General features: G+C 45.8%; 1 protein-coding gene across 5 annotated transcripts in view; it reads right to left on the reverse strand.

Annotated features, from left to right (window-relative positions):
- The window catches only part of FGF12 (fibroblast growth factor 12), a 227,701-nt gene that overhangs the window by 1,794 nt on the left and 199,356 nt on the right, over positions 1-26,551 (reverse strand). For all 5 annotated transcript variants that reach the window (XM_056358896.1, XM_056358897.1, XM_056358898.1 and 2 more), the window contains one exon: positions 6,931-7,129. In XM_056358896.1, coding sequence (XP_056214871.1) covers positions 6,931-7,129 — 199 coding nt within the window. The remainder of the gene's footprint in view (positions 1-6,930; positions 7,130-26,551) is intronic.

Consider the following 26,551-nt stretch of genomic DNA (forward strand, 5'->3'; position numbering starts at 1 on the left):
CCTGTAGTTACTGCTACTGGATATTGTTGATGAAAATGAGAAAAAAAGAGAAAATGAATGACTTGTCCCATGGGTCTAGGCCAGGATGAGCAATGCCAGGACTGCCCATCAGCTGCCCAGAGTATCACTGCTGTCTGCATGCTGCAAGGGGAGTGCGTAGCACAGCAGCAACAGAAGGAAAAGGGCTCTCCTGTCCCCTTTCAGCTGTGAGCTGCCCTCATACCTTGGCAAGTCTCACTCAATAAGCCGGTGAAGGTGAATTTGCCTGTTGTGGCAAAGTACCTCATAAAATCTTAAACAAAAGTATGAAAAGGTTAACAACCGAGGAAAACTTGCACCCTTGTGATTTCTTAGCCCGGCCGCAGAGCCTTTTGATGACACCGAGGATACACACCACTTCTATGACCGACCTTATTCTCAGATGTGTTTGCCTGGACGAGTTGGGAATTTGTGCCAGCGTTGCCCCAGTACCCCGACATTCCATACGCAAAGTTCTGCTTCAAGTTCAGCGTTGTCTTCACCCTGACTTCTCTGGTCCTACAAGCTGGAGCTGGTAGGACCTCCATGAGCTCTTCCCCCACGCAGCTGCCAGTACTACTAAGCCCATCTCACACACGTCCATCCCCAGTACCCCATCAGGCTGGGCTAGACAACCACCAGGGCTCAGCCTGAGCAAAGCCCGCAGCAGCAGCACCATGCCATGTTGCCTTTCCTCAGCTCCCTGCCTCTTACCATGGCCTTTGGGCAAAAACATTGAGCTGCTAACAAGGCCCACAGAGTAATGAATATAAATCAGGCTACAGAAGTAAACAACAATTTGCAACTAGAAATTAAGGAAACCCTGTACCTAGCAAGCAAATAGGGCATGAATTAGAAGTTTCTCTTCCAGCCTAGTGCACGATGCAAGTACTGACATGGAGCATGGCTAGAGGCTGCTCGCATTGTGCTTTTCAGACAGAGCTGTCAAAGCCTCTGTACCAAACAGGCTGTGCCAACAGAGCATGCCAGAAAATCTGTAGCAGCATAGGACAAGCATATTTTCAGTATTTACATACACCTACAGTATCAGTGCATGCAGTATTTATATGGCATCGTACACAAGGTAGTGCCTGGATATTCTCCTTTGCAAGAGGCTTTTGCACGTGTGCTGAGCCATGGCCATCACCCAGAGGCAGCTGCAAACCTGTGCGCACTGCGACACAGGGGTGTGCACACAGACACAGGGGTGTGGATGCACACAGCCACATACACTGGGCTTTAAGAACAGTGTGACATGTTGTACAACACAGGCTCTCGGACTGCAGTTTGTTACTGCTTGTACTGAGGAAGTTTGAGTGTGACTCACATGTGAAGACGTTAGTCACGGACTGGGGGATATTTGCAAATGGATTGTTGTGAGCGCCCAGATCTTCCCAAAACTTTAAAGGTTCAGGACTAGCAGCACTCACTGACATGCCTGTTTGGGGTCCCTGAGCATGTATGTGTGTGTGAAGACACACTGCCCGTCACCTGCATCAAGGTAAACTAGCAGCAGTGTGACAGTTGGCAGGCCTAGATGCTTGGGAGGTCTGCTGTGTGCACACAGCACAAGGCAGCTTTGGAAGGATGAGCAACTTGGCTAGAAGAAGAGTCCCCTCCCTGCCTTGCCTTACTTATCCCACTCACCCACACACCAAGCCAAATACAGCCCTTAATGTCTGGAAACCAAGCTAATGCTTTGGAGCTTCAATCAGATAATCAGCTCCTATGTCCCAGATTCTAATCAACACATCCATATTCATGCTTTAATTGGAAAGTGCCGCTAGCTTGATCTGCTGAAGAGCCACAGGCATAAATGGAAGAGGGTGAGCGACAGTGGAGCTGTGCCCATGTCTGCTTCTTGGCGGCTTTTGATTCCCTGCTAACTAGCAGGGCTTGCCCTCGCACACACAAGGAAACAATTTTGCAGAGAGGAACAACTAGCAAATTAAGCAGGAAGGAGCCTAGGGGTACAAGCACAGGGAAGGGGGTGGTGGGGAGCATCCTTCCTGAAGGCGAAGGCTTGGAGGGGGCTGCCTGTCACCAGGAACAGCTCAATCTCTCGCCTAAGTGCTGGCACAGGATCCCAGCCTCGCTTCTGCTTCCCAGGCATGGTACTGGCACACCACCCACACGGTGAAACCGAAATCACCCTGTGCTGCTTGCCTGGGCGTCAGGGACTGCCCGAGTTTGAGAAGCACGCGGCGTTTCGTGTCCTGATCCCAGTATTTCTCACTTGGCATCACTGCAAGTTGAGGAGGTTCAGGGGATGCAGTAACTCCATTTCCTTTCCCTAGAACATGGGGAAAAGCTTATTAAAAGACCTTAGATATATCCTGGCCACCCAGCTTCAGTCCTGGCTTTCCCTGCCCCGGACCCTAGCGAGTCAGGAGGAGCCCAGTTTTTCCCAAGCTGCCGCTCCGCAGGCAGGCAGGCCGTTAGCCCTGCTGGACTGCAGCACAGCCCGGACCAGTGTCGTGGCACTCACCCTCTAGCAGGCAGCCTGGGAGACGGGCTCTTTCCCTTGACAGATGCCACAGCTCCAGGTGTCAGTATCTGCAGTAGTGGCTGCATTAGCTAATGCTTCAGTGGAGAGAATTAATTGTCTGAGCAGCAGCTAGGGGCAGGAGGGAGCAAGTGATTATGCACCCTCATTTTCTGCCTCTAATTACTGTGTTCTAAACCCGGTCCCAGCTGATGCATTTCAGAGGCATTCGAGCTCTTGTCTGTCTGCTGGCTAAATGTGCAGGATGCTGCCAGAGGGAATCAGATTTTGCTCAGGTAAGAAACGCAGGACAGGATGACAAAGAACCAAGCAAAAGCATGGTTAAAATACATTGCATTTGCCATCTAATAAGATCATTAGGAGTCTGATAGAAGAACAAGCGAGTTAGTGTGGGATAGAAAACATAGCAAAGCCTGCCCACTTGCAAGACAAACCTAAAAGAGGAGCTGTGTAAACGAAGACTGATAAAGAGTGTGGAGTTTTGCTGTTTTTTTTTAAAGAACACTTTTTAGGATTTGGTACCTTTGAAGTATTTTCACTAGGCCTACCGCATCTTCCTTGTGTCTTGTACTTCTTTGCAGCATCTGAGGACTCAGCTTTAACAGAACTGGGATGTTGCATCCCTGGGAAAAAACACTGGGAAAGATCTGGCTGCTGTCCTTGCACACACGTATTAATCGTTTGTAATAAATGGATCAGATTAGTCATTATCAGGTCACCTTCATATCTGAGACATATTCACGTCATGGGGGCTGAAGCCCCATGAGTTTGAAGTTAGGGGCAGCTCTGCTGACTCAGATGGAGGAAGAATTGTCTTCTGCTTTTTGTGGCCAGGTTTGTCACCCCAAAAGCATTCTGGCTTGGGCCAGGTGAGAGATGAAATGTAGCTCTTTTGGGAGAGCAATCTGGAAATGATGTCTTCAAGGAGAAGGAAATATAAATAACAGAGCACAATAAGCATCTGATAGAATTCTCACTTAAGGGACTGGAAAAGTCTCCCATTGTTTGAGATATGTTTGAAAGAACAAGAGGCACTATGGATGGTAGTGTTTGTCCAGCACTAATCACTACAGATACTTAAAGAGCCTGAAATTGCTTTAAAAGATTGTCTGGTCTCCAAGTGACGATTATACTGAAGCTAATTTCTTATGCAGTCTGGTTCAATCTATATGTCTGCACTTTAAGGGCTCATTTAGCTTGAACGATCAGTGAAAAGAAATAAAAATATCAAAAGAAATGTGTTGCGTATGTGTGTTTTTAACCAAAGCTGGCACCACACAGTACATCAACTGCTGCCTGCCAGGCTGTTTGCCTTGGCTTTGCTTGCGCACAGACGGGAGAGGAACTTAACGTTTCCTCTGTTATTACTTTATAAGTTCTTTGTGCTTTCATATTGATTAAGCTTAATGCTATTTCTAAAACCAAACAAATCCTACCTATACTACATCAAAAAAACCCCTCCTACCAACCCAAACCGAAAACATTTCCAGTTGGTATCTAGCGACTTCTGCACAGAACACCTCCAGCATCCTGACAACCTACAGGAGCCAAACACTCTGCGGGATTAGCACAGCATAAAGCTGTAGCTGCTAAAAGCCATAAATAACACACATACATGCACAGATACCACTGGGTATATAGATGCACATGAACGCATATGTAGTCATTGGAAATTATCTGGAAAGGTATTTTATATTTATTTATTAGCTTACTGCCCATTTGCAACTTTGAGGAGAGGACTTCTGAATTCAGAAAACAGTACGAAGCAGTGGGAGCCAAATAAACTCTGGCAGCAGTCTGGGCTTTTTTGTGTTTCCCTTCCCTGCGAACGTTCTCTTCACTAAGCTGCTGCATAATTTTTCTGCACATGGCAAACAACTGGGAAGTTTCATCTCAGAGATAATTGCCATTGAAGTGGTGGGTGAAGTGATTCCTAGCAATGTATGTAACACCTCCCCTTCCCAGGGGATCAGATCCTCCTTGCATACATTACTGTGTCAGCCATCAGGGCTAATGCTGGTGGTGGTGCTGGAGCAAAATGAAACCTGAGTGCGTTACCACAGACAGAAGCTGTAAAATATTGGCCCGAATAAGCAGCAAAGCCTACATGCTGTGGCATGCCACAGCATTCAGCAGAAGGGGCATGGAAATATAGCGGGGGAGCGCTTTCAATACTTCCTTAGAGACATGACAAAGAGAAAGAAGCTGTTAAAACAGGGTGGGAATTGCCCCTTTTCTGTAACATCTCTGCTTGCGGAGACTTTGATGGCTGCAGAACAGAGAAGTCACGTGGAGCTGAGCGCGTTTTACTCCAGCCCTCCCCACCAGCCTCTGCTACCTACAATGAATCTTAGGCTTGGGAACAGAGTCCTCCATCTGGAGTCACAGTCCCAGACAGCTGAATGCTTTGGGAAGCTGACACGTGCCTTGGCTTGGGAGACTGCCAGCTCTTTGATGCAGCAGCACTCACAGAGGCTGACTGCAAAGCATGTGGAGGAGGGAAGGAGTGGAGGAGCCCTTAATTTGGCTGCCAACTTCCAAAGCGCTCACTCGCTCGGGAGGTTATGTGACAGCTGTGATTGAAGCAAGTGTGGGAGGATGCAACTGCAGGAAAGGGAAGCTCTCGGGCTGGGCTGGGTGTTTCAAAATGAAACCCAGAGTGGCATTTGCTGCAATGAGAACTCCACTGTGGGTCAGGCACCCCTATTAAGGCATGGCTTTCCACAAGGAAAGCCACAGGAATGGCTAGTTTAATGCATGCAGAAGACTATTACGGAGCCATTCAGCAAACGGCACACACAACACATCAAAGAAGAAGCCTGGATTCAAAGGAACCCCACTGATGAGTGCCAACACCCAGCCAGGCAGCAAAGAAATACCAGAAGGAGCTGGAAACCCAGCTGTAAAAGCTAGCACCTTCAAAAGACTCTCTTCCCAGCCAAGGCAGGAGAGGAGGAGACAGAAGAGAAGCTGGTGACTGACGCCATGCCTTGCCCTTAGCAAAACTCAATGAGGGCTTAGGGCACCAATCCCACTAATGTCTCAGATAAACTAGAAAAGGCTTCTGGCTGCAGAAAAGCTGTTGAAAACAAGCACAGGACAAGCAGCTCCAGGCCATTCTCTGCTTTTCCACCATCTCCATCTCCTGTGCAAAGGCCACAGATACCCTGGGAACGCTGCGTTGAATTTCCCTCATTGCACTTTGCTTCAGTGGTCCAACAGGTGATTTCAGCCTGCCTTCCTCAACTGGCCTTTCTCACCCACACCCACACTTGTCTGCCCCTGCACCTTAGTGGGGAAGCGGTTAGAGCAGCTGTTAGTGCATGGACTTAGCTGTGGCATCCACCACTGGCGAGTGGTACCTGTCAGGAAAGCACCAGTTCATTCCTTCTCTCCACACACCCAACCCTGTCCCCATAGACAACACGAGGGTAGTGAGAGGGGCACAGAGCCATGCAGCTGCGGCCAACCCTAGGATGCTGTGGTCCCTGAGGCGGCTACTGGCAGGTCCAAGGTGGGGTCAAAAAGGTGTGCCTAGTTTGGGGATTGAAAAGCAGTGCTTTTCCCAAGCAACAGAAAAGAGGTCTCCTTGTTTCCCAAATCAAGTTAGTACCCGTTAAGTACTAGGCTCACCACACTACATCTCTCCATTTATCAGGGGCCAGCCCATAAAAAGCAAAATGCCCTGGCACAAGCCTGTGCACACTTCAGTAGCGTGCTGTCAACAGCCGGAGGGAAAAACTTCAACTCTGTGACTTCCACTGAAGCCTCATGCTGTGATGAAGACATATGGCATGACAGCATCTCATCTAACTTTGGACACTTATGATAAGGTTTCTCTACCCCCCAGTGACTAACTAGGATGCCTTTACATATGAGAAAAAACAGATTTAAGTCATCTTAGGGTAAACATATGAAGTACATCCACAGCTGTGCTGGTCGGACTGATTTCTCTTCTGGTACCATAAACAAGAGTGTCAAAGTCTAAAATTGGGTGAGATAAATCCTACCTCTACTGGCTCTACATAGGACTGGAAACACACTGAATGATGCTGGGAAAAGAGTCACAGAGAACACAACATTACGGTCACTGCTGGATCAGACGCCTTTTGATCTGCTGGCCGCTCGAGGGCTGCTTTCCTTTCCCAGCAACTCCTCATGTTGCTGGGCTTTTAAATTCATCCTTTAGCACACCAAAGCTGACAAACCCCTTCGGGATGATGCTCAAAGCTTATTATATAGGAAGGAAAGCAGATGAAATGCTAACAGTGCAGCCCAGCACCTTGCTGAAATGTTACAAATACTGTCCTTGCTTTCTGGTCGTGTGGCTCAGAAGCCCCAAAACAGAAGACGCAAACTCCCCCTCCCCATACCCCACTGTCGGAAGGAGCATGCAGATTCCATACCTTCAATGGGCTTGGGTACAAAATGTGATGAGGGTTTGGTTTTTTTCACTCGGTTTCCCTTCATAATTTGACCTTCTTTATTGAGTCCCAGGAACCACGCTCGTCCGGATTCTTGCTGCCGATACAGCGTGGAAGAATAAATAACGTAGTAGTTTTCAAAGACAGACTCCTTAAATTTGCACTCTGGTGTGAAAACATCCTGCAGTGACAGAGAAAGAAGAAAAAGCAATGGAAGGAATTAATCACTGATCTCGTAAATCAGGCACCACTGAGCGATACACGACGGTCACACACTGCGGTTAGTTTAACAATAGAAAACAACAGGCATCAGCAATACCAGCTCCCAGCGACAACAGACATCTAGAGAACTCCCCACTGAAAGGGAAGGCTCTCCTTCCCCGGCAGAGCTGTGGTTTGCATAACAGCCTACAGTGAACGGGCTTGAAAAATGTGCAGGAAAAGTCAGGAATTTGCCAGGATTTAGACTGAAACACTAAGCAAAATAAAAAACCAAGAGAGATGAGAAGCAGACACAGCCTTGCTGCTCATCTGCTGCTCCCAATGCCTTCTCCTGGTTTTGCTCTTACCTCCCCTGTGATGGGCAAGAAATGTGCAATAGTTGTTGTCTAAAATATTGAGGAGGCTTCAAATTCTTACAGGTAAAAGACAGTTTGTCAGGGGCATTCAAATGGATTCAGAGAAAAGGGAGTACCAAAGCAAGTAAACTATTTGTATTGAAAAGCGACCACAGGAAATGCTGGCACAAAGCCTGGAAATCTTTCAATAAAGAGAAAGAAGTAATTTTAAAGATTACTGACACAAGCATTTCTTCAGATACCGAGAACTGATTCCACAGCTGCTCAGGAATGGAGGACACATGGGTCTGTCCAAGACATCCCCTGAGCCTGTGCCGGCTGTGGGGGTGGCTGTGCCTTTGCCACTTGCGCTGGCTTTGCATGAAGTCTCAGGGGGGAAACTACACTCCCTACAGACTTCTAACGTCCCAGTACTTTTCAAGATTTTAACAACAGGTAAAGATTAAACCTATTTTAAAGAGCTGGCTGGCCAGGGGACTCTGTGGCAGTAGGCTCCCAAACCTTCACTGAGAAAGACATGGTGGTTGTTGTGTTGGTTTTTTTCCCCAGACTTTGATTTTCAGCAAAAATTCATCTTGGCCAAACAAATGCTCCCATTGGGTTCTTTAAAACTCTTTTCTGAAGAAAAACTGTTTTAACAACAAAATCCCTTCTTGTAGGACTCAGAGAAGGTATCTCAGAGTGCTGTGAGTGAAGGCAGGTGCCATTACAAGCAAGCAATGCTCTCTCCCAAGCCCTTGCCACTCGGAAGTCTTTGGGACTTCTCCAAGGTTCTCCAACCTTGCTAATGGAAAACCCATGACCAACAGCTCAGCAAAGCATCCGAAGCAATGCCACATATTTCCTGCAGACTTCATTTATGAGTGAACGTTTTGAACATTCAGCAACACTCAGGTGTGTGTTCCCAAGTGCTCTGGGGGTTATATAAAGTGGTGCTGGTCTGACAATAAATCCAGCGTGCAACAGACCTACAGAGCCAGGCAGGCTTGAAGCCACAGAAGATAAAGCACAGCAGAAAGTGTGAAGCAGTGCTGCGCATGTGAAGTTTGCATCAATCATTAGTGCACAGATAAAACCACCCTCAGCCCAACAGGTTATTTTGCCCTATCTGAGGGAGTCTTCCTTGCCAGAGAAATAAATATTTTAAGAAGAGAGTGAAACAAGTTAAGAGAGATTTAGATGACTTAGAGCACTATAGAACAGTGTTTGAAGTAGCTTCCCAAAAGATCAGTGTTTAAGCACTCCTTAAATCTGCTCTTTACCTCCAGGCTTTGTCCTGCCTCAGCAGAGGCAGTCACCGGGAGCCAGGCGCTTTGCCGCGGCTGCCTGCGACCCGCTGGCTCAGGGGCTCTCCTTGGCGCCAGGCCCCATGATGGAGAGCATCTCTGAACCCAAACTGGGTAACTCAATCCCCCATCCCATGCCCTTGTTATCCCATCAACAAAAACTTATCAAGAAAATTCCCTTTAGGGGACTGAGAAGTTGGTAGGCTGTGAAGGATTGCTACCAACTTGACCAAAGCGTGGAATCTACCATGTGTGAGATACCTGGATTTTCAATGTCTGCTGTAATTTCAGCACAGAACAAAGACTATTTTTTTATTTTCAATAAAGAAGAAATACAAAAACTAATGCATTTTGAAAATGTTGTTTCAGAAAGAAAAAAATATCCAGATTTTATTTAAACGTTATTGAAAATCAAGTTTTCAGAGAAACAGCTATCTTAAAATTACGGCAGTATACAATTTTACAACATGCAGTAGTTGTTCATAAAAGCAGATGCCGTATTGTATATCTACTTGTACCAATAAAGCAGCAAAATGAGTACATTATTTTAAAGCAAATGTATTTAAAGACATCAACCTAATGAAGATTTTTTTAAAAAAGAAAGAAAAAAATAGTGATTTCCAAGCAAACAAAACTGTCCCATTGTTCTTTTGAGTTGGCTGGTTGATTCCCCCTCATCCCCCACAATTCAGTTGAAATAGCACTTCAGGACACCAACCATGGCAACGCCACCAAGACACAGCCCAGCTCTGTCCATTCGGCAGATTAGAAACCCCACGGATTCGACAGCTAAGTTCTGATTAAATAATACCATTTTAATCATTATTATCAACCTTTTTCTTCTGTATATCACAGCATCAGCTAGTGACCCACTGTACCACGTAGGGACAAACACACGCCGGGAAGCCATTCATCCTACCACCAAACCGACACACCGCAGGGTCTTCACGGTTTTGAGCACCAGAAATCTTTGGTACGGGCACTACTATGTGCAGATGTGACACAATGAGCAAGAGGATGGAGAAGGAAAAACCAGCTGACCAGAAAGGAGATGGGACAGACAAAGAAGCCACAGGCCACGCTCCCCAGCACTGCCTGGGGATATTTGGAGTGTCCTCTGAATCTGTTTAACATGCAAACCCTTATGTTCTTCTCCGTTGATATCTTCTTGGTGGTCAACACCAAGCCTTCAGCTACATCTTGTCACTTAGTTTCTGCACGTGCCTTTTGCTGAATGCTTCAAGGCTACCAATAACAAAAGGCTATTGGGATATTAATGGTAGAACCTCTCTACATGCTTTAACTGTCAAAGTTAATTGTGGCAATTATTTTGAACCAGGTGGGAACTGCTGTTTCAGTTCTCTTGGGTTGAGAAGAGCTGGGAAGAAAGGGAAGTGCAGATGAGCGTAACAGGCTTCTCAGTAATAAAGCAGCTCATAGCAGCCACTGCTGCACACATTGAAATCTGAAATAACTGAAGGTACTTTTGGAAAATTACTGATCTATTGGCCAGACCTCCGGGGCACGCAAGCTTTTTGGTTTTGTTTGATTTTGGTTTTAAGATTAATTCAGTGTTGATGAAATATGCTAGATGGCAGCCCTGGGGTCCAATACTTTCTCTTCACCCCATAGACACAGAGTCAGTAAAACCAGCAAAGGGATCCTCAGGCTGTCCCTGCCATATGCTTCTGACAGGACATAAGGACATGCTCCTCCAGAGGTAACGGCGTGGTTAAGCCCTGGAGTCAGGAGCATCTTCACTCTCTCAGCTGGTGCAGGGACCTTTTGAAACTGGCTTATAATGAACCCCACTCAATTATTTTCCCAGCCCTCTCCTTGACAGAAATAGCATGACCAGATACAAGACAGTGAGAGGACAGACGGCTCCATCTTTTAATCACCAGTCTTTTTTAAGTCTTTAAACAAAGAAAGAAATTTTCTGCAAACTCCACAGCGCTCTTGGTTCCCTGTCAACACCGTCATGAACTCAGCTCACTCAGAAAACCCACCAGTTCTCCTCATTAAAGAGTAGGCTTGTGATCTGGAGCAAAAAAAAAAGGAAATCTGCCTGGTTTTATCTTCATGTGAAATATGTGCCTCTGACTAAATTATTTTTGCATACAAAGTAAATAAGTACATTTATTTGTTTACTATTTGGAGATTTAGAGCCTGAGGTATTTTGTCCAATGTCTATAGATATTACTGAAAGAAGTTTGAAAAGGCAATTTTTTCTAATTGTTAAACTAAAAACGTGCATGAAATGTTAGTAATTTACATGCAAACTGATTAGCATCTGCCTGCAACTTATTTTCTGTATCTCAATCCAATCCCTTAAACAAAAGGCAATTCCAGTAAGATGAGTAATTAGATTTGCTTTGAAAAACAAACATAGGTCTTGTTTATGCTAAGTCTAGTTCTATTGGAAATTGCACAGTCTAGAAAAAAAATGGTAACTACCACACAGAAAATTAGGGAGACCACATTCAATGACACTGAATCAAAGGCAGTTGTATTGATGTAACTGCCATTTGGGGATTCAGCATGTCAGACCTGCTCACAGAGGGTACAAGGTACCACAAATGGCCCCAAAAACCATTTCTGGTTCAGAAAAACAAGATGCTTCACTTATCCTTGATCCCAGTAAAGTCTCCTGCCATCTGTAGATGGAAATGTGGATGGGACTGCCAGGCAGAAGTTAATCTCTGTATCACTTGGGCCAGTCCAGTCCTTCAGGGAGGTGTTGGGAATATCTGGCCCTATCTGCCCCTCCAGAACAGTCTTTAATTTTTTTATATTTATAAATAATTTTTTAGAATTTTATGTTAATATAATTTTTTTATATATATATATATAAATTTATATTTATAAATAGTTACATAAAGACTGTGCCCCAGCATAGGCTGGGGGCGATCCGGGAGAGGACAGGTATTTTTCTTCTAACCTACCTTAGCTTTCCCCTGCCCTGGTCAGGTAAATCTAACCCAGCCTCTTGGCCTTGAACACAGTAAGTTTGACTGGACTCTCCTTTGCACTTCTGTAAAGCTGGAGAAGCTCCACAGACAGTGGGGAAGCATCCCTGCCAGACCTGTGAAGGGAGGCTGCAGGGTATTCGGGGAATGCACTGCCACCTTCAGATGTCTTGGCTCCTTCAAAAAATGCCAGTCCAATGGTGTCACTGCTTCGGTGCAGTCACAGCGCTGCCAGGGCAGCGGATAGCCCTGGTGGTGCTCCGAGCAAACGAGAGCAGTGCCAGCCCCTGCCCATGCCAGGCTGGAAGCACCACCGGCACCCTGAGCACCCTCAGCCAGCAGATGCAAAGAAAGGGTGCCCTGTAAGCAACAGCATGGTGCTCCTGGGTTCTGATCACAGCAGGTGAGTGATCTGCTTCCTTGTTCATTTAGTCCAACCTCTGGCTGGCACAGAAGCCGCTAATGTCCTCAGACCATGGCAGAATTGGTGACAGGTTTCCACATGCAACACTCAGGGGCAGCCAGGAAGCTTGAAGATGACTGTCACCGTTTGTTGTATTCAAACTCAGCTGATCCTCGCATCGCCCCGGACTGGGCCACTTGTTTGTAGGGAAATGGTAAGCAATACAAACATTCTCAAAATTGTCAGATAAATAAAGATAGCTTTTTTTTTTTTTTTGTACATGTAAAGATCCTCTTTTATTATAACCCAAAGGAGAATAGCAAATATACACATTCACATGCAAACCTAATGACTTAATAAATTTAGTCACTGAAACTAGCACAATAAAACAAAAAGCCCATTCTGCAGGTACTTTGTACCACAGTTTAGGAAAGGGATGTTAATTATGAGTGTTGAAACATCTAACTAACACACTCCCAGAGTAACCATTTTCCTTTGTTTACAGCACTTACGGGTTTCTCTTTTATGCTCTGCACAATTACTGAGAGGGATAAAAGCACTAAGCTGCCCCAAAGTCTATGGCACGGCAAGGCTTCCCTCCCACAGAATCTGGCTCGGGATACTTACTGATGTTAGTGTTAATACTTAGAGCTCATCCAGTCATTTAAAAGATATTAAGCAGGAATCATAAATATCAGCAACGACATTTCATTGTGGTTGCGGAGGCAGACCATGGAGCGACTGGATCGTGTTCATTACGTCTGCAGAAGCGCTGCTCCATCCCAGGGGAAAGGACGGCATTGCAGAAGAGCATCTGCTTTATGGTGCTCTTTACCCAGTAAAGCCCCTTCCACATTCCTCACTGACCTCAGCCAGGGCAGGGTTTAATCAACACCCCTCTGATGCCAACAGCACCGAGTTCAGCACCAGTATCAAGGCATGTAGACCTGCGTGGATAAACAAAGGCACCAGATTCTCAAAGACATCTGGGCTCCTAGATGAAATGCAAATGCCCAACTCCCGTTTAAACCTGTGAAAGTTCAGAAACTAAACATGACTTGGAGTATCTGAGCATTTGTGACCACAAACCTCATACCACAGCACCGGATCCTGGAATGCTCTTATTCCCAGGACAGGTCTTTAACCATGTAGGTGCTGTTCACAGGGCGAGCCCTAGGCAGACCACAGCAGCACTCCCGCAGGCAATGACGCCTTGTGTACAGCCTGACGGAGTTCAGTGTCCTCCTGCTTCACTGTAGCTTCTTCCATGACCTAGGGTTGTGCCTGTCTGGAAACGCTTTAAAATAATTGTAGCTGTGCTCTCTCTTGGCATGTGATCAAAACCCGCAAATGTGCATCCAAACTTTAAATTTCATCGCATCTTTGTCCAGATGGCAGGTGATATTCTACTGTTCACACTCCACTTTTCCTCCCCCTTCTAGCTTCATAAGAGATTGGTGACAAGTCTTTTCAGTGGCCTTTTAGAAACAGGAGAGAGCAGATATGTTTTAAAATAACAAGCTGCTACATGGGAGTGTACAGCCCCGCTGCAGAGCAGAAATTCACTTGATGAGACAATATGGTATCTGCAAGTATTCAGACTCGGCCAGAACCATCTGTGGGCTGGAGGGAGCACATTTTCAAAAAAAGTCACCACCCATGCAGGTCTGGTCCCCAGCTCTGCAAGCTGAGAAGCAGCATTAGCAAGCTAATCTAACTTACTGCCTCTGAAAAATATAACTAGAAGGCTATCTGCCCTCACTTTTGTGGGAACTCTCTGTACTCAAGGTATGTATTTGTCAGCTTCACTTTAAAACACCCAAGCTAGAGGTGGAGTGCAGGTCTGCTAAGTCTTGAGAGCTGACCCAGTATTCCTAGACAGGCAAAAAAATCAAGTGCTGGACAAGCCTCTGTAATTCAGCTTCAGATCTTTATATGTGGACACAAGCTGTCCTAAAGCACCTTTCATGTTCAAGGGCTAATTAAATTATTCGCATCACCACAGAGGAAGTTTGTGAATGCTGGAGACAAAGGTATGACTGCAGCATGGATGTGCCCAAGGTAACCCTGCAGCAGCAAGGACATCTGCCCGGGCACACAGCACAGTGTTGACCCAAACCCGTGGCAGGTTCTGCAAGAGATGCTGAGCTCCATCCTGCCCCAACTAACTGGTTACCTAGACCAAAATGAGCTCGTATAGATCCACGCAAGCTACAGTCTCACATTTGGCTACAAAGAAGATGAATCTAATGAATTTTGGGGATCCAAATTCGGACCTGTCCATCCCACCATACCTCAGTACTGTGTTCTGCTTTCAGCTCTTGGCCTGTCCACCGTGCAGGTGCATTTTTATGGAGTATTTCATAAAGATAAAAATACCCAAATGCACTGCATGGGCCTTTGGTGAGCTGCTCATGCAATCCTGATAGGAACGCAGCTTTCAGCTTAATGAGTGCTGACAGGAACATAACTTGGGATGACTCTTCAAGCCAGGCTGCTCACTTCCACACCTCCCTAGAGAGCCTGGGTAGGCTGAGGGAGAGAACACGATCTGGGAGTAAGATTTGGGTACCAATGACTGCACAGCTCTGTGTACAGCGTTATCCAGGGAAGCCTGCACTTCGAGCAGCTCACTGATGCGGCACACAGAGCAAGTCATATTTTGTCCTTTTCTTTACTTTTTCTTAATGACGGACCCCAAATTCAAATCCATGATTGGACAGGAGAAAATTTTAATCCTTTCTTTTTAAAATATAAGGTATATTTGGATTTTGACTGATTTTTTTTTTTTTTTTATTTTGGATCTCACTGCAAGCTGGAATTTTAAAGTCTTTTAAAATGTGGAGCTGTTATGAACTAGAGTAGTGATCTCAGCATATGGCACTTGGCCCATCCAGTTCAGCATCACTCTTCTAGGAAAGCAACTGCTTCCTATGAAGGGTAGCGGGGGAAGGTTCTGACAGCATTGGCCTTGGTATGGCATTCCTGGCAGCCTGGGGATCCGGTGAAACCCCAGGATAATTTCTAACCTGGGAATCCCAACTCATCCATTGTCTTCTCTACATTCTGTTTTTCTGACAATGTGCCTGAAATCGGTAGCAATGTTATCAACTCTGCTTACTCCAAGATGGTATCCAGAAATACATCTCTGCATTCAGAGATAATGATCATGAGACAAGATGGGCCAAGATGAAGATATCTTAGTTGCATACAAGAAAAACAGATTTCCTAAATTAGCATCATATTGCCTCATCTGCTAAAGCCTGAAATAACTATGAAGAAAAATAATAATGTCAGAACCCTAGAAACACGGCCAGATGGGATGCTTTAAACCTGTGATCTCTCTATGGGGCCAAAGAGAGTTTCTTGGCATCAATTTGAGCCTGAGCACAGGGCACAATAAATTTATTTGTGGCCATTGGTTACTTTTGTGATATGGCTATTTTTATTAGGGTTGATCACAATATCAATGTATAAACTAAAATAATGATTATGCATTTATAAACATGACACTGTTTTCTTCTGATAGTCAAAAGAAACCCCATAGTGGAAAATTAGCAGTCAATATTAAATTTATCATTCTATTATTTATATTAAAGTTATCCTCAAAGGCTCAAACCAGAGTGCAAATGCTTTGGGTCTTGAGTGAAAATGCCCTCACCATGACAGGAGTACAGGGAAGGTCTCTTCTACATTTTTGTGCTGAGATCCTGAGCACTGACAGACCAGTCAGCTTGCTGAGTGTTCCATAAAACAAGAGGTGTCAGAGCTAGTAGAGAAACTTATTTCCCCTGGGTTCCAGTTCAGTTTCTTAGGCAAACTCCCTCCCTTTCTGACATAAATGAAATAATGCGTTATAACAATGTCAGGGAGAAGGGGACTGAGAGCCAGTCCCAGTCCTCACAAGGCAGAATCTCGGTGGGACGATGTTCTAGCACGCAGACAAAAAAGTGCTTGTCCTTACCGGACCGTACAGCCCTGCACGGGGTGTAGGTCCAGAGAAAGAAAATGGCCTTCGCCCAATTTTCTGTGTAGTTCATTTTCTGAAGTAACACGTCACGTGGGCAGAAGATAAGAGGACGCGCCAAGGAGCTCACCAGGCCTATTACAACCATAAGCTGCTGATGTACTGAGATAGCCTCTTTGCTTTGACTCTTAAATTCAAACCACGAGACTTGGTGGAAACACACAATCTCCAACACTCTCCCTATCTTTCCTAATGCTGGAAAGATCTCTCCTGCATTAAACCAATTTCAGAGCTGTCACGACCAGGGCTGGAAATTCAATTTTTTTGCTGCTAAAACTTCCATTCTGAAAATGAGTGGTGCTAAATTATTAATATTTTGACAGCTTACTGACAGGTCGGCTACAACTGGCCATTGAAGAGCAAGCCCTGTGGTCTAAAGCATCAGCTGAGGCTGGGGCGATCTGGTGTTCGACAGGCAGGATCTTACAACCAAGACAAAACGTTATGAAGTGTGACAATTTATGTGGCTTTTCCCTCCCCCTTGCACCAGCTGCTGCAGCGCCTACACAGAAGAAAGGAAAGGTTCATGGCATATTCTTGGGTGGAGGCCAGCTCTGCTGCCCACCGGGAGAGCCAAAGGGAACCCACCGAGATCTGTGCCTCAGAGCCTGGATTCCCAGCAATGTTTCTGCTGACAAAGCCAGCAAAAAAGGTCAATGGTGCTTCATTAAAATCTGCCAGGGTGACCCTGAGGTGCTTGTCCTATCTCTGCTGGGGGCTGCTTTACCACACCCAAGCAAACCACATGCCCAAGACTCCAAACCCCTCTTCTCACCAGCCCAACCACCAGCAAATGTGGGTATGTGCTATAAAGGAAGACTGTGAAGAGGGGTTGCAGGCCCATTTCTGTTGGTCCTGAGCATTACTGACTGCCAGTGGGGAGAGCTTGCTGGTGAGCACCTGTCATTTAACTGAGACATTGGATTTTAATTCCTGAGAGCAGGCTCCTCCACTGGACCTGACTCCTCCTGGCTCCATGTCCTTGAGCCAGATGATCTGAGCTAGCATCTCATCTAACATTCCTTAAATTGCTCATTATGCATGAAGAGCCTGTCTTTGGTTGTACACAACAGAGGGATATTCAGCCTGAGGAATGAGTGAGCCTCTAGCTTCTCAGAACATTTTTGCAAGAGAAAGGGAAGAAATAAAGTGTTTGGCTTAAAGTGCAGTGCCCATCGTTCATTTATTTTCTGGGAATTTAGAAAATCAGCCAGCTCTGCTGTGAAAAGAAGTCCCATCCACATATTGGCCACAGTATCTCTGCAAAGCCTGAACAAGCTGATAAATCTCACTGCCCAAAACGAAGTCACAGAGAAGACTGGGCTTATTTACCCTGAATGCATTTTCACAATACATATGTGCTGACAACTTGACTTGTTCTTTTTCTGTTAGATTTCTTTTGATGTGAAATAACCCATGGACAATGCACACACATTTTGAATGGACCCAAACTATGCCTCAGCTTAGATCCGACTGTTCCAGCGTACACAGCCAAGTGACCCATTGTAGCGGATGCTTTGCTTCCCAAGAATCAGACAGATGGAAGTATACCATCAGGGATTTTGCAGTAGTGGCTGTAGTGAAATTTTTCACTCTGTTGCACACTTTGCTAGAGAACTCAGATTAGCTTTGGCATCTGATCCTGTTCAGAAGCCAACTAATGACTGCAACTTCCAATCTAAGACAATATAGTCACTCTAGAGAGAGTAATATAATACACTAACTCTATTTGGCACAATGCACAGGAAAGCAGGAGACCATTTTATTGTGTTACCAGTATACAGAAGACTGTGCAACTGTCTTTAAATTATATGACCCAAAATACATCAACAAAGCAATCCAGAGTTAAAAAATATTATTTCCTATTTGTAGCTACTTATTGCAGCATGCAGTCTCAGTGAGATCCAGGGTTTACAATCAAATCTGTCGACATTTGATTGTATTTTACAGAGGCTGTGTTTACAATGCCGGACCGAATGTGTAGAGTGAAACTGTTGGTGGCAAAGGCCGGACACTTGCACTGTACACATTTCAGGATGGGTTCTGTCTGGCCTAGCTGCCACCTGGTCCCATGGTCTCAGTATCTGGCACTTTAGGTGCACTCCCAAAGGGCACCCTCCAGTTTAGTAATCCAAAAGGAATCTAGTTTTCTAAGCCTAAAACTGCTTTGTGGTGCAAATCAAAGAGCTGTATGTAAGGGTGACTTAGAGGGACTACTCCAAAAGTGCAGTCCTGGTCTGAATGAAAACACTAATCCCAGGATTGGCTGGGGTAGTTGGCTTACTGCAACAGCGTATAATAAAGTAGGTATGTGATAGATGTGAAATATCAGCAGCCTACCGCACATTGGTGATCCTTAAAAGGAGCTGAGGGCCCTGCACACAAAGTCCTCTTCCTACCATGCAGAGTTTGCACTTCAAATTGCTCCTTTATGATCTGAAATGCCTCGCTGCCTCAATGGATATAGGAACAAGAAGCCTTCTGAAAAGCACTTAGCACCAACATTCACAAAGAGAAACACCTACATTAGCCAAAACAACAAAAAAGGTCAGTTGTTAAGCCTGCCTATTTGAATCTTGGTACCTTGCTTGGAGAAAGCCTGGAGTTTACTACTTGTCACAGCTGGATCCTTCAGAGGTTCAAAAATACTTTTCTTAGCACAATAAACTTTAAAGAAATCTTGTTAATCTGTTCTAGCAAACATGTTGAGAGGGGAAAGGAAACCTCAGGGCTGTCCTAACGACATCACTGAAGAAGGAACGTGTTGTTAGTGCTTTCTTCTGTGATACTCCAGAACAGGGGGAGGAAAAAAAAACCCACCACAAAAGAACCCCAAAATACCACAAAAGAGAAACCATTTCCTCATGGGCATAACTGCCCTTTCTTACTATCCACAATATTTCATGGTTTTCTTATGGTTTCATCAGTGCTAAGTCTTGAATCATTAGTGCAGCAACAAGAGCAGAATTGGATCGTCTAAGAGTCATTAAAGGTAGACTACACATTCCGTTCAAGGAATAAACACTGCTTCATGAATGTTTCAATTAAAATGGATATGATCACTTTCATAACAAGGGAAACTAAGGAGAAGATTAGAATCCCTGTGGGAACATAACTTCTTGGTGCTAGGAGAAAAAGACCCAAAGATAACCTGTCCCCAAGTGTCTGATTTAAGTCAATCAGCCAAAGGCAGGGACTTCATGCAAGCAGGATGATTTAGCAAAACTCTGTTATCTGAGGATGCATTCATACTAATGGACCCAAACAATCACTTCTGCCCCTATAGTCATGGTGTTGGTGTCAGCAACAGGCACACAGTGTCCCACCCTCTCCAAATGCGTCACACAGGGCAATGAACAGCGTAGTCATGAATGACTGTCAGCACATTTCACAACAGGAGAGCATATGGAAGGTGAAAACCTGTGAAGCAGAAATTCAATCGGGCAAGCGGCAGAACACTTATAAAATCATTGGACTTCATTTACTGGTTTTACACTACTGCACCTCTACTGACCTAACCAAAGCATATTAGCAAACTGCTAACACCCACACAGAACACATGCAACAAGCCCATGAACTTAGAGGAACACACAAGAAAGTAAAGAGCACCATGGGGATCATTTTACTTAGAAGAGGGCAGTAAAAAAATATGAGGCATCTGAGGCACAAAAAAAAATACAATAGAAAGCTGTGAGATTTTGCTTTTTAAGCTGGCCATTAAAAAAATAAGCTTTCAACTGACAAGGATATGTTAAAAAGTCCACTTTCTAAATTTAACTTTGATATTGAAAAGTCTTGGGTTTTGTTCTTTTGTTTTTTTCGTTAGTGTAAATTTGATAAAAAAGAGACGTGATAATCCTGGCGCTACACATTTTCAAAAGCCATTTTTTTAGCTCTTGCCTCTTCAGAGGATGCAGATAACGTTTGAATGGATACAAAGCCCTTGCAGAAAGAATGTTCCTTGAGGGCAGAGCTGGTTGTAGGGTTTAATATGGTAGGACCCGAGATTCAAAACCAGCAGCATTCACATTCACAGGCATTAAATTATTTATTCATATCAGGCTCTGGAAGTCTGTAGAAAGACTAGGTTGTTGTGAAGGCCTCAACTTCCATAAACTTTGTTGCATGATTTACTTTCAGTTACTGTTCTGAGGGATGCACATTCATTTTTACAAGTCTTGATGTACACTAAAGCCTTTTGTTCCTTCTTTCCCCTATTTTTTGATTGGGGGAAAAACCAGTTTGTGCACCCAGTAATGACCACATCTAGGAACCAGCTGCCATGGTACAGCATGGTCCATGCTCCAGTGCAGCAGGACAGAGAGCATGCAGTGTCGAAGAGGTTCCCTGAATTACTTGATCAGTCCTTGCTACAGCACACCGCCAGTTCTCAACCAAGCTCCATTTATAACCCTCCAACTTCTTCTCCCCTCAACTCATACCACAAAGTTCTTCCAGAAACCAGCTGCTCCAAGAGCTACAGATCTTCTGCTTTCCAACCAAAATGTAGCCCAAAGCCCCCCGTGACACACACATCAGGTTCAGAGGTCTTGAGGGACTCCTGCGGAAAGGCTCTGCAAGGCAGGCAAGCGGGCTCTTCAAACGAACCGACTGCCTGCACTCCACCAGCCATCCAGCCATGGTGCTGCTGCTGGCCACCTCACGACCATGTGAAAAGTACCACATCTTGCCTGTGAGGCCACAGGCCACAAGCAGCAGGGCCACAAAAACCTAACCTGAGCTGCAAAAGATGCCAACAAGGTGGTATTCTGCACTAAAAAGTTCCCAGCCTTTTTTCCGCCCATTTGTGACCTGAGCCCCACTGCTGACCTTGATCCATCAACTACCTCCATAACCAAGTTACCCTGTAGCAAAATGTAATTATGCAATCAAGTAATGAGCTATGGTTTTGCTCTTGGTCTTGTATGCAAAGCCACCTTTGAAGAGGGAGATAAAAGAAGCGATTATTATAAAAGGACAGCACAAGCTTATGTACCAATTCCTGGCCATGACACAGGGGACAATGTCCACTGGCAACACTGATCCATCAGCTGCTTTTTGCGGGCAGCTGGCAACCTTCTCCACACCACAGCCTCACAGTCAGTGCTGTGGGTTTCATCCCAACGCCAGACATATGCTCACGACAGGCATGCTGTGCAACAGGGCGGCATTCCTGAGGATACCAACTTCTCCAGCAAGCCATCTCTGTTTCAAACACACTTATTAAAACTGACTTAAGAACAACTGTGCTGAGCCAGACCAGCAGTCCAGCAGCGGCCAGAAGCAGCACCGAGGGAAAGGTGTAAAACCAGGGCAAACGTGTAGGGAAAGCTCCTCCTTGCTCCCAATGGCAGTGAGCTTGTGCTCAGATGATCCAGTAACAGTGTCCTGATGCTTAGGGACAGCATTCAGCTTCCTGTGGGAGTGCACCAGCGTGGCAGTTTTGTGTCCAGAGCAGGGTGCTGGAGCTGACACAGCTCCCCAAGGACAGGCAAGGGTCTGAGTCAGGAGAGGCTTCAGGGAAATGTTTACAGGAGGGAGGATTCCTGAGGGAGGTCACTGCACTTCACTGCCCAGCTCAGGGAAGTCTGTATCCCCGCCAGGTCTTGCCCTCTGGAGAATTTGCCTGCATCAAGATTTTGAGGTAGGTGGGAGGAAACGGCAAAAGAAAATGTGATATCTTTGGGAGAAAAGAAGTTGCCAAAAACAATTCTGACCATCACAATACTTGTCTGTGTTGTGCTACTCAAACTTACGCAGGCAGCTTGGTGAGACAGAAGCAGCATCAACCCCATAATGCCACAAGTAAGAGTGGAGGTTTGTCCCTTTAGGGAAACAAATGGTGCCCACCAGCACAGCAACTCAGTATTTTCATTTACCTCACACAAGGGTCCTACAAGGGATCGAGAAAGTCCCACCATGGTGAGGAGGTAAAGGACACAGAGAAACCAGGTCACTTGCGTAAGATCCTTGGAAAGGCTGTGTCAGAATCTGGATTTTCTGAATTCTAGCTCAATACTTCCAGTTTAAATGCCTTTCTCTGCCCCATTCAGTCCAGTATGGGAAGGCACTGGTGTGCCAGACAGAGCAGGACCCAGTGCAGCCACAAAATGCTGCCCTTTACACCCCATCTGCAGGAAAACTCTCTACGTCACCTTCTGAGCCCAAGAGCCCCAGCTATGAGGCACAACATCGCTGTGGCCTATCTCTTTTTCTGACTCCAGCAGTAGTAGCATCAATGTCTGAGAAACATAAAGGCATTCAGCAGCAATGCCAACCACATGCACATCAAGAAGCCCCAAAAGATCTGTGGAAATTAATTCCTTATAGTCAGCCACAGCTTCTCCCTTCACAAAGATAAATAGCTTTTTATGCATGCAGTATATGTGCTAGCATGTACTCTACAGCTGACAATGTTCAGCCTCCAGTGTAACTTGTCAAAGCCTGATATCCCTTCCCTTAATCAATGTGGCAAGCTCCTGAACACCATGTGCTTCAAGCAGTGGGCTGTTGTCCCTGTAGGCAAAAGAATGAAGCGCACTGTCATTCTTGCTGCTGCACTTTGACACATGCCTCTCCCAGTGATCAAAAGCCAAAACAGAGCTGGATGCAGCTCACAGCTTCCCCAGAACGATCCCTCTAAGCTGTGGCTCCTAAAAACGCCCTGAGATGAGGAGCTGTGACATTCCTTGGCTCCATTTGAAAACACAAACCACAGAAAGCAATGACAGGCAATGTGGGATGGCCACAGTGCTTTAAGGGCCTCTTCTTGTCCCACTTGTAATTGTGCTGTTTCCTGCTGTTCATTTTGAACTGAATGGGATGAGGGTCATCCCAGCATGAATCATTCATAAGGCAAATTCCCCCCTCATTAGCTGCTGCACACCCCTATGCAGGGACAAACAGATCTGTACAGACAGCGACTAGCAGGAAAATTTGTTGCCGGATACTCAGGAGTGTTTATAAGGGGAATTGCTGAAACCAGACAATTTATGAATATCTGATGACCAGACAGCAGCCGGGGGGGATACCTGAGGTGCGGCAGGGGATCCCACAGCTCCAGCAGCTGTTTGAAAGCTGAAGGTATACGCTCAGGGATAGGGCACTGGGGAGATGTGTCGGCATTCACAGGTCATGCAGAACAACTGCACGGACTGCACTTTCACGAGAAATGTGCTGGGAACAGCAGGGAAGCACAGTGATTTCATCTTCATCATACTGACAACAGCTCTTTCAGGGATGACCCCGCAGAGTGTTTCTTCTTAGGGCTGTTTGGACTGGGAAAGGGATGTGCTCCCTCCCATGCTTTCCAGGATACCAGTTTGCCCTAAAATCCCCAAACAAGCTGTCTTTTCAGTCTCACAATATGAGCAATGCCACATCATACCAACTTCTTCCTCTTCCTTCAATTCATAACATTATCTTTTTCCCCACTTCTCATTCCTCTTTCTTTATTCCCTGGCACTTTATTTCACCACAGGAAGCTTCTGTTCCTGACCCACAGTTTTAGACAAATGAGATGACCCAGAAATTTATCTAGGTGCTCTGACGGGTCCTTCAGGCACAGGTCACACACGTTATGTCATAGTCTATAAACATTTAGATACAAGTCCCCTCCATTTCAACTTCAATTGACTGTAAGAAGCAACTTTGGCAACTTCCATTATACAGAAACGTGAGACAGGAAAAGGGCTTTTAAAGTGTAATGAGAAAGGGACATATAGTTCTCCCATGGGAAACTTTGCTGCCATGACAGAGTAAGCAAGTAACAGGACCAAGGTCACTGTCAACATCTCATCTCAAAACAGAGATCCTCAGCCCTGGCAGTCAGCAAGAAATCTCCAAGCGCCACACAAGCGAAGGAAGTTTCATGCAACCTATCTCAGCACATCTGTTACCCTCTCTGCCACAGTCCTGCTTCATGGCACACTGCAGGGACAGACACAGCCCCTTGGCTGGCAGCCTAACCACACAGGACAACACTGGAGCTAGGAGCTGTGAACTGGTCCAGCCTGGGCTAAGAGGGCACCTTGTGCCCACCAGGGGATGGCACTGCGGGTTTTCATCCCCCCTTACTCTCATCACCTCCACTTAGTGCTAACGGTAGGAACGTAGGAAAGAACCTCTGCAGAAGCAGGTATTCAGGCTCTGCACTTCTCAAACCACCCTGACAGCCAGCAGGGATCCTGCTGGGGGATCCTCCCCAGCCCTGACCCACCCACAGGCCAGCAGCTACAACCCCCTGACTGCCCCGTGCAATGTGGGAGTGCTCCCTGCACCGTGCTAAGGCTTATCCGCTCCCATCACTCCCCTACGGGAAACAGAAACACACGCAGCAGACATACATATTCGGTGTGTCCTAGCATCAGTACTGTACAGGTTCTGCACAAAGAGGCTGGACGAGTTCAACACATGCTGCATTTTAGATACACCAGGCTGACTCGTATATATTATGCTGCCCACACATGTACAGTGGCTTCTTGTGTGGCCTCAGCAACGGCCAAATCTCTCTGCTTCTGCCTGGGGGAAATTTTGGTGTGAAAAAGGAGTGTCCTGTCCTGCTGTGGTGCTTCTGCAGCCCGGAACCCCCAGGTCTACCCCCTAACTCCTCCACACCACATGCAACCCTTGCAAGAGCTGCTAAGTGGTGCAGAGACATGGCTCCTGCCCAAACATGTAAGAGTTTATTGCTATTGCTGTCAGCTCACTCTCTTGAAAATAATCCAAACAGCAGCAGCACAAATCTTTGGCCAAACAGGTTAATTTCCATGAAAAAGCTGTTTCCAAGGAAGGAAAGAGTTAGAAGCAGTGTGCAACAATCAATGGTCAGGAGCAACTCAGAAATTCAGAGTCTGAGTGTATCGCTGGGACTCAACAGGGTTTGCACAGAATGGCCCCAGTGCAAAGAGGCTGTCACCACGCTTAGGAGAAAAGGAAAGAGCAGGTGAGCTCTGCTCTCCTGTGCAGCACACACTAATGGCATTCCAAGAGCTGGGAGAGCACCATGGGCAGCCCCATGCTCACATGGAAAAGACCATCAGAAATTGAAACATAAAGCAGCCGCAACCTTCCCTTCCCCAAAAGATAATCCCACCGGTTTGGCAGTGTGGACTTATACCCACTACCTCAAGCACCTGGGCATGTGGAGTAGCAAAAGCATTTTTTTCTGTTAGTAGAAAATTGCTGTCGTATAATCATCCCCCCCAGCTGCTGGGTTCACCACGTCTTTAGCCTGGAAATACAACAGATATGCAAAATGTGCTTGGACCACTGCAAGCAGACAGAGGCATCTCCTCTCTTCTGTTTATCCGCGAATTTAAAAGCGGGTCACCAGAGAGAATTTCACAATGAACTCTTGCTCATCGATTCCCATCTTATCCAAACAACAGTCTTCTAGGACAACCACACTGAGAGTAGACTCAGCAAAGGCAGCATCATCACTGCTGACAGAAAGCAAGAGGAAGCAAACTCCTAATCCAGCTCAAGGTCCAGCAGATGCAACCAGACCCTTGCTTCCCATCTGTCCTCCCTTTATCAGAACTGATACAGCCATGTACAAAAAAACTCACAACCAACCAACCACTTAAAAAATAATCTGAACAGTGCCTGATATGGACGGAAAAGCTGACAACAGGAAGGACTGTGGCTGGCAGGGGCACAGCCTCCATGTCCTGTCACACCAGGGCAGATCTGGGACTGAGCAGGGGACCTGACAGCTTCAGGAGGAAGGCACACTTTTAATAGAAGCTCTCTGCACAGACAGCAAGTTTGGTGCCAGCGGGTTCGCAGTTTGTGCTTTTTAGGATTGATTTTGTCCAAATTCATATATTCGTAGAGAGAAATAAAGTGGTGTTTCAGCTTGGTCTGTGAGGATTTCATTGCAGGGTGTAAGTCTCCTCCTCATTTCAGGCACAGAAACCAGGGACCAGACTCTCCAGGGAATTTATGAAGTCAGTCAGAGTCATCCCTCCTGTAAGTATGGGAGTATTTAGGGCAATGATTCCCAAAGTCTGGATACTTTATTGATGTGGAGACTGGAAAAAACACTGGCACGCATTATCTCCATCTTGGAAGGAAGCATCAAGGACTTTCACCAGATTCTGAACGTTCATCTTAGACTGACGGTGCCTATGCAAAATTACAACCACTTCGGTGTTAAGTGAAGACACCACAGGTTGTTCTTGGAAGGTTTCTACTTCTGCCAGGGAGGAGATCGGTTGTGGCTAGCTATGGCTGACATGATTTCCCTGCTGTTCTCTCAATACAGGTATAGTATCAATTGCAATTTTCTATGCCTTCAAAGAAAAATACACTACCCACAGATGGGTAAAACTTTTCTG

This window comes from Falco biarmicus, chromosome 13 (genome assembly GCF_023638135.1).
Source record: "Falco biarmicus isolate bFalBia1 chromosome 13, bFalBia1.pri, whole genome shotgun sequence".
NCBI lineage: Eukaryota > Metazoa > Chordata > Aves > Falconiformes > Falconidae > Falco > Falco biarmicus.